This window comes from Pinus tabuliformis, chromosome 6 (assembly GCF_031772625.1).
Source record: "Pinus tabuliformis cultivar Carrire ecotype Pingquan chromosome 6, CPIR1, whole genome shotgun sequence".
Lineage (NCBI taxonomy): Eukaryota > Viridiplantae > Streptophyta > Pinopsida > Pinales > Pinaceae > Pinus > Pinus tabuliformis.
This window is the reverse complement of record NC_142292.1, coordinates 861626173-861638651: the sequence shown is the minus strand read 5'-3', so window position 1 is coordinate 861638651 and position 12479 is coordinate 861626173. Positions and strand designations below refer to the sequence as shown.

At 38.7% G+C, this 12479-nt stretch overlaps 1 protein-coding gene across 9 annotated transcripts in view; it reads left to right on the top strand.

Moving 5' to 3' along the window:
* The window catches only part of LOC149261610 (putative RNA-dependent RNA polymerase 5), a 489457-nt gene that overhangs the window by 133908 nt on the left and 343070 nt on the right, over nt 1-12479 (top strand). For 8 of the 9 annotated variants that reach the window (XR_016258459.1, XR_016258462.1, XR_016258461.1 and 5 more), the window contains exons 6-8: nt 9549-9744; nt 9905-9992; nt 10178-10321. Coding sequence is in view for 6 of the 9 variants with exons in the window: in XM_089422462.1 (XP_089278588.1) it covers nt 9549-9744; nt 9905-9992; nt 10178-10321 (428 nt within the window). In the remaining 3 variants the exon portion in view is untranslated. The remainder of the gene's footprint in view (nt 1-9548; nt 9745-9904; nt 9993-10177; nt 10322-12479) is intronic. The other variant, XM_089422452.1, reaches the window with a different exon arrangement.

Genomic DNA, 12479 nt, shown 5'->3' with positions numbered 1-12479 from the left:
ACCCAGTATGCCCACAAGACAGCAGACTTTGACGAGCTTCCCTCAGTTTTCTTCTCTCGACCTCGGATGTTAGGAGTAGGGGCTAGACAGGAGATCCTTCCCCCCTTCTTCTTCTTCTTCTCCTCCTTTGCTTCATTGTAGCGCTTTGTTCCGAAGCTGCGAGTTTCTTGCTTCTTCATTTACAACTTAGATGTATTTCCTGCTTTTTAAAAGAAATGTTAAAGGGGACTGTTTGGTCCACTGACTTGCATGATGTAATCATTGTAACCGACAGTCCCATTGACCTACTATGGTCATTTGTTAGACATTAATAAAATTATCTTATCTATCTATCTATAAGGTGTTTTAGAGATTGGTTGAGTATCAGGTTTCAATTCTATTGTGAGATCTAGCTCTCTTTCAGGGGGTAATCTTGGTAGTTCCTTTGGAAATACATCCGGAAATTCGGCTAACACTGGATATTGTTTTAAGGATGGTCCTTTTTCTTTACTTACTTCTTGAATTACATATGCCTGACAAACTTTTCTTAAGCAACATTTCATTTTCATTACTGATATGTAGTGTAAAGATACTTTTCTCTTGATACCTTGAATTTGGATTGCCTCTCCTTCATCATTTATATCAAAAATTCTTTTCCCATACTAGTCTACCCAAGCTTGATGAGCTTCTAACCAATCCATACCTATGACAAGATCATAAGTTCTTAGGGTTGTGACATAAACTTTCAATTTAGTCGAACAGACCCTTAGATCAATTTTGCATTGATCCACACTTAAGTCTACGGATTGGAGTTCTCCTGAGGCCATTTCTATCTGTCTGAAATCATTTTGTTTGCACGCTGCCAACCCGCATTTATTTAATGCATATGACAAAATAAAACTATCTGTTGCACCAATATCAAATAAGATTTTGAATTTTATACCATTAATAATACTTGAAGATTCCACTACAGTGGATTGATGTGCTGCTTGATTGTTGTTGACTAATGCATGAATTCTATGATTGCCTTGGGTATTTGGTATTGGTTCATTTCCAGTCCTATGCAATATACTTGATGAAGTTTCTGGACAATCACGTTGAAAATGCGGTCCTACACATCCCCAACAATTAACTTGGCTCTGATACTAGATGTAAGGACTATACAGAATTTAACAGTCATCATAAATGCAGTAAAGGACTTCTTAAAATCATCATGAACCTGTGATAAAATTTCATAGAATTTTTACAAATCTAATTGACAGAATTGATGAGTACCTACCTGTTTTCCTGTGGATGAAGAGGCTTCAGAATTTCCCATCTCGCTATATCATTGGTATTTGCTCATTAATTATGATGCATTAAGCAATATGCATGTTGATGGGTGAAGGTAACTTCTATTTGAAGGATTGTCATGATATTCAACATTTATAGTTAATTTTAGAATATAAATACTAGTGCATTGCATGCGATACATGCATATGTAGCTATCATATGCATGCTAATATTCTTGTGCTCTCTATATTAAAGATGGGTCATTACAAATTTCCTCTTATAATCTCTCCTTGACGAATCAATGGCCATGATCTAATCTCAATCAATGGCTAAGATCATTTTGACCCCATCAAGTGAATTTTCTAGAAGTTTCTAGAGGAAAATCGATTTACCCTAATTAATACTGAAAAATAAGCTATTTCCCTAAGTTAGACTTAAGGAAAATAATTAACTGCTTAATTAAATCTAATCAAGGTCTTTTCTCGTGAAACCTTTATCGGGTATTGGAGAAAAGTGTTCTATAGCCTCATAGATGCAATCTGAGTCTAGAACACATGTTGGAGCTACACTTTTGGATGAATTTAGAAGACCAAACTTGTCGCTGATGGCAATGTTAGTTCTCCCAACAGCAGTGAGTGGATTACAAAGAGGCATTCACACCAGTCGCCAGATTTTCATCCATTAGGCTAGTTATATCCATTGCTTTAGAGATGATGTGGAGGATACATCAGAGGGATGTGAAGACTGCATTCATCAATGGGGTGATTGAGGAGGTATATATTAAGCAACCTCAATGCTTTGGGACACATGGGAGAGACTGTAGGTTGAAGAAGGATCTTTATGGGTTGAGTACGCTCTGCGTGCATGGTATGCCAGGATTGATGGATATCTTCTTGGTTTGGGCTTCACCAAGAGTGAGGTGGACTCTAACTTGTACTATGTACTTGTTGAGGTTGAGCCGCTCATCTTGGTACTTATGTGTACGATCTCTTCTTGACAGGATCGAAGAAGCTCATAGGGATGTGCAAGGAGGATCTTAATTTAGAGTTCGAAATGAAGGAGATTGGCTTGATGCACTACTTTTTGGGATTGGAGGTGTGGTAGTAGCCAGGATTGATTTTCCTTGGGCAAGGCAAGTATCCAGTTGTGACCTCGAGGAGGTTCAAGATGGAGGATTGCAGGTGCATGTCTACCTCGATGATCACTAACCTAAAGAAGTTGAGTGCTTCTGAAGGCGAGTTGGAGGATCCCACACTGTTTAGGTTACTGATATGTTCCTTGATGTATTTTGTCAACACGAGGTCAGATATCTATTTTGCTATGAACACACTTAGCCAGCTTATGGTGGAGCTGAGACAAGTTCATTTGGTGGCAGTGATGCATGTGTCGAGGTACCTATGAGGTACGATGGATTATGCACTGAGATATGTCATAGTTGGTGGAGTGGAGTTGTAGGGGTACACATATTTTGATTGGGATGGGAGTACTGTGGACATAAAATTGACATCTAGATGTTGTTTCAACTTGGGATCAACCATGATCTCATGGTATAATGGGAAGCAACAGTCAGTGGCACTTAGTTCAGTAGAGACAAAGTACATGGCAACGAGTATGGTTCATTATGTGGCAATGTGGCTTCGCAAGTACCTTGTAAGATTATTTTTTCTGAAGATGGGGCCAACAATGATTCAATGTGATAATCAGAGTTGCATTGAGCTCTTTGAAAATCTCGTGTTTCATGATAGGTCCAAACATATTGAGATCAAATACCACTTCATAAAAGACAAGGTCCAGAGAGGTGTTGTGAGATTGCAATACATTTCCATAGAGGAGTAGGTGGCAGATATTCTCACTAAGCCTCTAGTGAAGGGGAAGTTTGCAAAGTACAAAGACAAGCTAGGGGTAGTGGAGAATACATTGCTTGCTAGGAGGGAGCGTTGAAGCTTATAGTAGGCTTGGAAAGTCTTCTTCATAGGCTTGGTATCTTAACATGTGGAAGATGATTTATCGCCTCTTTAGTTACTTGCTTCGTGGATTGAGTGGTTGATGTCTTCTGTCCTAAGTCCAACTTAGGAAAAGTACAACAGTTAAAGTAAACTAATTATTGTGGACCATTAAGACATTTGATAAGGATAAATAATTTAATTATTTAAGTGACTTAGAAATGATCTCAATTGATGATATCCTAGATCTTCCAGAAGAGAGATTAGGGTTTGGGATTCAGGGCTAATAAAAATTATAAAAAGAAGCCTAAGGGTAAGGTGAAGACACAAGAGACCCAAAGAAGAGAAAGTGATTTTCTCTAGTGCGAGTCACTCAATAGACTGAAGCACAATGGAGGAAGAGTGTGGGAGGATTCAAGGACATATCTAGGAGGTTGAATTGTTGGCGATTGTACGACCAAGTTGCTGAAGAGATGTAGGAATTTACAGGGTAAGTTCCTCAGAAAGAACACCAAAAGGACACCGCTCACAACCAGATCACAGATCAATACACCAGTATTTTTGACGTGGTTAAAACCCTCAAAGAGGGAAACAGTCCACGGCCTGAGCCAACGCGGCCACTTCAGGCAATTTATTAATCAAAGAATGAAAATTTACATAAGTTTCTCTCATGCACGGATTACCCGAACAATGACCCTCCATGCGCTTTAAATATAACTCATGGACCAATCGGGTGTCAAGCCACGGATCAAGTGTCGGTAATACCGAGGAGAGAGTGAACCGTCGGATCACTACATATCGTGACCGTCGGATTGTAAGTTACAAAATGTACAACGGTAAAGAAACACACTTTACCTAACTCTATACCTAACTCTATACTAGACCAAGTTGAACTTAACTATTTCCTATGTGTCGGAATATCCTAACATCCCCCCTTAAGAACAACTTGGGATAGGATTGAAGGATTTACAAATATGACACAATAGGAGAAGGAAGGAGGCACTAGAGCCTATCCCCCCTTAGTGACAACTTCCTGAACTCCAAGCATATATCGAAGTTTAGTGAACTTCGCCTCTGTGAGAGCCTTTGTGAAGATGTCTGCAACCTGATCATCTGTTGAACAATATTGCACTTCAAGAACATGGTCATGAATGAGCTTTCCGATGAAGTGCATGTGTAGTTCAATGTGTTTGCTGCGCTGATGCTGGACTGGATATTTGCATAGCTGAATGGCACTTTGATTATCACACCAAAGTGTGGTTGGATGTTGCTGCTCAAAGCCAAACTCTGATAGGATCTGACGAAGCCACAAGGCTTCCTTACTAGCTTCCACGGCACCACGATACTCTGCTTCTGCTGACGAAAGAGAAATGGCAGCCTGTCTCTTACAAGCCCATGTAATAGGTCCTGAACCAAGAGTGAAGACATAACCGATAGTAGACTTCCGATCATCAGGGTCACCAGCCCAATCAGAATCAGTGAAACCAACTAATAGAGGAGCTGCTTTGGCACAGTAATGAATCCCAAACTGTACTGTACCTCGAACATAACGAAGTATTCTTTTAGCTGCTTTCCAATGACTTTCACGGGGGTTTTGCATAAAACGAGCAACAAGGCCAACAACAAAGGAAAGGTCAGGACGAGTATGGGTTAAATACAAGAGTTTTCCTACAAGTTGACGGTATAAGGTAGCATCAACTTCAGGAGAAGTACAAGAGACTGAAAGTTTGACTCCAGACTGAAAGGGAGAAGGGGCTGGCTTACAGTCTTCCATGTGAAAATGACGAAGAATATGACAAGCATACTTGGACTGGGAAAGGGAAATACCCTCCTTGGATTGCAAGACTTGAAGACCGAGAAAATAGTGTAAGTGTCCTAAGTCTGTCATTTCAAATTTCTTTTTAAGGCTGGACTTCACATGGTTTATAAGGTTGGGATCACTACCAGTAAGAATAAGATTATCAACATAAAGAACAAGGATGATAAGAGAGTTGCCCACTTTCTTGGTGTAGACAGTATTGTCAGAATAACACCTAGAAAAGCCAGATTCTAAAAGAAAGCTATCCATTTTGGCATACCAAGACCGTGGAGCTTGCTTGAGACCATAAAGGGATTTCTTAAGTCGACATACAAGGCTGGAGTCTGTTTGGATGAAGCCAATGGGTTGTTCCATATAGATTTCTTCATGCAAGTCCCCATGCAAGAAGGCAGATTTAACATCCATCTGTTGGACGTCCCATTTTAAAGAGGCAGCAAGGGAAAGAACAAGGCGGATAGAGTTCATTTTGGCAACATGGGAGAAGGTTTCAGTGTAGTCAATGCCTTCAACCTGTGAAAAGCCCTTAGCAACAAGACGTGCTTTATGTTTATCTACTTTCCCATCTGGTCCATACTTGGTTCTGTAAACCCATTTACATCTAACAAGTTTGCGTCCCTTTGGTAGAGGAACAAGATCCCATGTATCATTTGCCAACAATGAATGATATTCTTCATTCATAGCTGCTTCCCAATGTGGATGGCCTGAAGCTTCTGCAAAAGTGTCAGGATCATGATTTACTGGAGCTTGAGCCAGTAAAGAAGAGGCTCTTTCAAACTGATAATGTGTACGTCGCTGATCTGTAGGATCACCGGCAAGATCACCTGCTGCATCCCGAGTAGCACGGACCCATCTTGGAAGTTGAGGATCCTGAGAAGGTGGGGGAGGATTGTCATCCTCACTTTCATCATCTGAAGAAGAAATGTTTTCAAAAGTAGAAGAGATAGGAAGAGGTGGCACATCTGCCGGACTAGGCTCGCAGGCTGATTTATTTTCATCAAATTTTACATCTCTTCTAATGATAACATTTTTGGACTTAAATGGAATAAGTCTATAACCTTTTACATCTTCAGAATATCCAACAAAAGTACATTTCTCACTCTTAGGTTCTAAAGCTTTATGCTTTTCATCTGGAATATGGGCCCATGCTTCACTTCCAAAAACACGAAAGTGACTTACATCTGGTTTAATGGAACTCCAAGCTTCTTCTGGAGTGATATTCTTTAGAACCTTAGTAGGAGTGCGATTGATTATATAATTTGCACAATTAATTGCTTCGGCCCAAAAACTAAGACTGAGTCCTTTAGGAATACCATGTAGGAATTTACAGGGTAAGTTCCTCAGAAAGAACACCAAAAGGACACCGCTCACAACCAGATCACAGATCAATACACCAGTATTTTTGACGTGGTTAAAACCCTCAAAGAGGGAAACAGTCCACGGCCTGAGCCAACGCGGCCACTTCAGGCAATTTATTAATCAAAGAATGAAAATTTACATAAGCTTGTCTCATGCACGGATTACCCAAACAATGACCCTCCATGCGCTTTAAATAGAACTCATGGACCAATCGGGTGTCAAGCCACGGATCAAGTGTCGGTAATACCGAGGAGAGAGTGAACCGTCGGATCACTACATATCGTGACCGTCGGATTGTAAGTTACAAAATGTACAACGGTAAAGAAACACACTTTACCTAACTCTATACTAGACCAAGTTGAACTTAACTATTTCCTATGTGTCGGAATATCCTAACAAGAGAGAGGGAGGTCGTTTTGATTGGAGTGGCTGATTTTCTAGGGCTGAATTATCCGAGGCACAGAGGCAACTTGAAGGCAAAGCACAGGGTCAATTTGCTGGGCCGAAATTCTCTAGGCCAAGTTTTTACAGAGGCTGATTTCCAGTAGGCCGAATTCTTTGGGTGAATTCATCCAGTGGGGTGCTGAGTTACATGTTCCAGTAATTGTATTTTTCCTTGTAATTGTGGGTTGAAAACCCTGATTTTTCAGATTAATGAATGATGGAGAATTGTTGTGTGTATTTATCTGTTGCAATATGTGATTCATCTCTCCGAATTTTTGCTTCTATTGCATATAATTTCTAGAGCCTAAAATACCAGTGATTTTATTTTTTGGCAATTCAGAATTTGTTTTGGTCAATTAAATAAAATGCTGGGAATAAATAACTGCTGTGAGAAAATAAATCTTCGGTTGTATTAAGAGATTTCTCATGTATGTTGCATCTTACAATCTATTGTCAAGAAATTTGGGCCAGACTGTGGTGCCAAAAAAAATATTCTTCACTCTTCTCCTTTTGGGAAACAATGAGAATTTAATCTAACTTATTACCTGTTGGATCTGCACATGGGATAAATTGAGCTGTCCAAATTCAAACCCTGGAAGAAATATTGAAGGTTCTACCCACTGTCACCTCTGTAAAACCTTCCTTCACTTCAGTCTGGCTCACATCTGGCAGAAGGGAGATTCACTAGATAAGATTGTTACATCAGTTTTTATTAACCTTTGAGACGTAAATCAGAGTTACGAATCAAAGATCTTCTGGTATCCAATAGATTTTTGTGCTGATTCCAGTAGATCAGTACCTGGTACTTGGTCAACTAAGTCAAATTACTTTAAGACTTGGACAATTGATCAATAGATAATATTCAGCAAGTGAAGATGAATGAACAACAGCCCTTAGAAGTTATGACGGTGCTGCAAATTCAATTTGCAGCAAATGTAGTAAGCTCGTGAAGATGCAATAGTACCCCTGTTAGATTCTTGTTTCATCACAAATGTTAAATTCCAAAATTTGAAGTAAATTACAGGCTTTTATTAACAAGAACAGCCCAGGTATATAACACAATCGGATCTGAAATTAAGGGACTTTAAGAGGACAATAATATCACTTTTCAGATCTCTTATGCTGGAAATTAAGCCCTATAACAGCAGCAGAATTTCCAGCAAAGAACAGAGGAAAGGAAGATACAATATTGGCCTTACGAGAGATAATCGCTGCCCTTCCTTAATGATGCTGCAGACCTGCACAAGATATCTTATTTTGGGCTCAATGGGCTAGGCTTCTCTCCACAATGAAAACACAAGGTACAAATGGAGAGAACACATTCTTTTACAGTCTTTGATTGCACTTTTACATGAAATAAAAGATTATTAGAGTCTAGACATCCCTAGAAGGAGGGCACTCCACTAATCAAGCAGTAAACACGATTTTAAAATGATTTAACATAGCATGTGTGGGCCTCAAAGGATAGGCACTCCAAAACATTATTTGATCTTGCTTTGCTGGCCACATGTGAGCTTCTTTGGCTCAGCATTCCACTAAATTGTGACTTGTTCTTGATAAAGGTGCTAGTTGTGGGCCGAAATATCTGAGCACTTGCTTAGAAATTATGCTTCAAGAGAAGTCTTAACACTGTTCTAGAGGATTCTATGCTGAGTGCTTCATCAAATACTAACCTTAAGCATGTTTTGTGCCTTTGTGGGCCAAGATGTCAGCTTGCTTCAGAACGTACTCTCTTGCCTTCGTGAAGTCTTCCTTGGATGAAGATCGTTCAGGGAAAATAGGGTAGTTTGACCATGTAGATGGGTGTTGTATGGCATGTGTCCTTATCATGAAGAGAGAAATCCAATGTAAAGCCTTTTAACAAGTGCCAATATTCCACCTCCAAATATGTAGAACACGCTTTGTGTGATTTGAACCACAAAGATGAATATGCCTCCCAATGTGCAAAGTTGCAAACTTGCCTTGGGGAATGTGATAAATCATAATACCTCGAAGGAGTCCTTAATGAAAAATTATCCATAAAATATGTAGAGGATGTCCCCAGGGTGAATCAATACCAAGTGGAAAAACTGTTTCTAAATGTCTGACGTCAACACTCAAAACAGCTCAAAAGATGAGTATTTGTCAATCACGAGAAAGAAAAAAACAAATCCAAGCTGCCAACATACATGACCTGCACAATGCTCACTGGAAAACTGTATATGAAAATGCAGATTGGATTTTGCATTTTCTGGTGGTAACATTATGCCTATGAAATTGCAAATTGGATTTCGTGTTTTCTGGTTGTAACATTACCTTCCCATTGATTGAGGTCTGTCCTTGACTGCCAGGATTTAATAGAGAGCCAGCCAGACCAAGACACAGTATTTAAATTCCACTTTAGTGTGCTTGAAGCCCTATCTCCTATTTAATTTTCCTATAGTTGATAGGTTTGTTCAGGGGGACTGATATTATTCTTTTCTATTGTATTGCTTGATTGATTCATGATATTTCCCTTCTGATTTTGTTTAAGTTAAAGCATAGAACCTAATTTTTAGCATATCAATATTGCAATGAAGAAATGCTTGGATGCTTGGAAAGTGCTTCTTGTTATTTTGAGTGGAATAAAAGGCATAAAGGGAATCAAGTCTAACAGTTAGGAAAGCAATTGCAAGTTGCATTCTATATGTGAATTTACTCTTATATTATAGAGATTTTCCAGTAAAGTTATTTAAATTACTTTTTGTGGATGGCAGTATTTAAGGATGGTGGCAAGGAAAGAAGGAAAAACCCCATGTCATCATCAGTCAAATGTTACTTTGTTTGCACCAAATCATTTGCAGAAGTAGATGAAAAAAGTCCATACATTTTGTTTAACAAATCTATCCATGAGGCGCGATGCCTGTTTATGCATGTGCATACTGTTGCCAGTTTGGAGAAGTACATATCTCGGTGAGTTTGAACATCTGGATAGTTTATCATCCATATGAGCCATTTTATGAATGGAGTGCTTGATATCTAATCCTGTAGTCTGGTAGAATTGGTTTTTTAATGTAATTTTGAAGTTGATGTAGTTTGCAGGTTGTAATTTTGAAGTTCATTGAATTCGCAGGTTTACATTGATTCTTTCAAAAACCATTCCCTTTGGAGGTTGTATCTCAGATGTAAATTTTATCCGTGTGGAAGATATACCATGTTTGGTATGCACTAGCTTGATGTAACTAATTTCTTTTACCTGCAGATTGTAGTTGTTAGGCTGGTTGATTTGATGTAAACTTCTACTGGAACCAATGCTTCTCTGTGTGTCTGTCTCTCGGTTTTCGTGTATGTCTCTTCCTAAAATTAGTCAACAGTATCAATGTAAATATTTTCTGCAATCGAACAGGATGAGAATAAAATGGAGGTTTATGACTTGAATGGAGAGCTTCTAATACATACTAATGGCACTGGATTTATATCTGAAGATTTGGCTTCACAATGCCCAAAAAATTTATATGAAGGAAAACATTTAAGCAATCAGATTTCAGAGGTACTTATAGAATCATTTCTATATTATGAATTCTTTGTCACGAAGTTCTTAATATATGTTGGAAATATGTACTTTCAAATTGAAATAGTTGTTTAAATGAAATTAGAGGGTTAACCTGTTAATTTTAGATAACAATGGTATGTTCTATGCTGAACGCAATTTACTTCAATGTTCCTTTATCAACCCAATGACAATTACAATTATATCCAGTAGAAATCACATAAATTTAATCGCATTGACAGTGAATGCAGATAGAACATAAAAACATATGCAGAAAACAAGCCAAAACAAGACAAGAGGACACTAGATTTGGTGGATGCCAGGGAAAAACCCCAATGTGGGGTAAACCCTTTGATCAAATCCTCTTATTATTATTCAATAGTTCAGCAAAGACAGAGAGAGTACAAAAATCAAATTCACTAGCCCAATACACAGTCAAATCAGCCCTGTCAGCTCTAACCAAAAAGTCAACGCTGGTGAAAACAATAACAACACTTCACCAATGCAGCTCGGTCCTCCTTGGTCAAACTCGGCTTGAATAGGAGGTCAAATGCAACCCAAAACAGCTTGGTCAAACCTGGTCAAAGGAGAGAGAAAATCTTCTGTGATTTTATGCGGTCAAAACAGAAGTCAACCTGAAGTCAACGCTGGTCAAACTGTCCCAAACACCTCGATTTATGTGCCAATAAATGCGGCCTCAAGAGATCGAAATTCTGCCCCTGAAAACACAGTCAAACTTGGTCAATAAAGCCTTGGTCAACACTGTCCTGAAACTCTGAAATTCGGCCTGCAATCTGACCCAGAAATTCGTCCTTCCATCCACATGTGTGAGAGAGAGAGAGTTGATCTTCAAGCTGTATGAACCAATCAGATTTGGAGAGAGAAGAAATGATGAGTGAGTGATGTCCAAATGAGGAGAGAGGTCACTCCTATTTATACAATTCGATGAGGGTGAAAGTACACATATTGGGCTTATTGAGCCTACATTACGTTGAGGCTGACCTTAACAATTTGTGCATGAGAAAGAACAAATTCCAAATTCCACTTCTGCTTGACCAAATGAGACGATCTTTATATCAAATTTGGACTTCTCGAAAAGAGGAATCCAATGCAATAATCATCTCCATCATATGAGCTATCCCAAGGTGGAATTTGGCCCTAGTTGCAAATTATCTCTATTATGCTAGTTAAGATTTTTTTTTTTTAGTGTAATTAAATTTCGTATATTATATAGAAAACATAGAGATACACAAATTAATGAGTACAATACTTTATTGTAGTCAAGGCTCAAGATCATCAAAATAAGCTGAAGTAGACATATTTTTTACTTGTTTAGTGGATGGAAACCCTCCCAAGATGTGGTTCATGTTGAAAGTGTATCAATTGCCATTTTTTGAAAGGACTAATAGAACCTATTGGCCTTATTGCAACAAGGTCTAGTGCAAAGCCTCGCTAGGTGGGACCAAACCTTATTGCAACAAGAGAGAGGGTTGCCACTGTCATTTAAGCAACCCTTGTTTGCTCTTTAGTGGTTGTTTGACCACAAGGAGGCTTCCCTAGCTCAACTAGATGGCTCAAGGTGATGGATAAAACGTCTATTATGTGAAAATTTCAAGTTTGAAATTCTATTCTAGCAATTGAATTAATTCTTCTATTTGTTAATTATTTAACAATTTATTTGCTACGACAAATATCGATTAAATCACACAACAACCTTCACAAATAAAACTGTAGAAAATAATAGCGCTGGAAATTGAGAAATATTCTAGCACACACAAAAAATTAACACAATTATTTTTGGACAAATGTCCCTTGAAAAATCCAACTTGGGAACACTGGTGAAAACCTTGCGTATTAATGAAAATATGGGTGAGAAGCTTCTAAGAGACGAGGATCAAGTCTAATTTTATCTTAGCCGTTGATTAGAGACTTAATCTCGGTTGTTGATGTCTCAACAGGAAAAGTATAAAGGAAGGCTTGGGGTCAGTTGGAGAGGACAAAGAGAAAGATTGAGGAAATCGATTTTTTGAGGTGAGAAGTTCTTAGGAGGGAAATCGATTGGGGAGATCTTGCAGCTGAGGGGCAGTGATAGTTCGGGAATAAAAACATAGAGGCAAAGAGAAGTTTGTGGAGGCAGTGCAGTAGTCAGGAGAGCTGA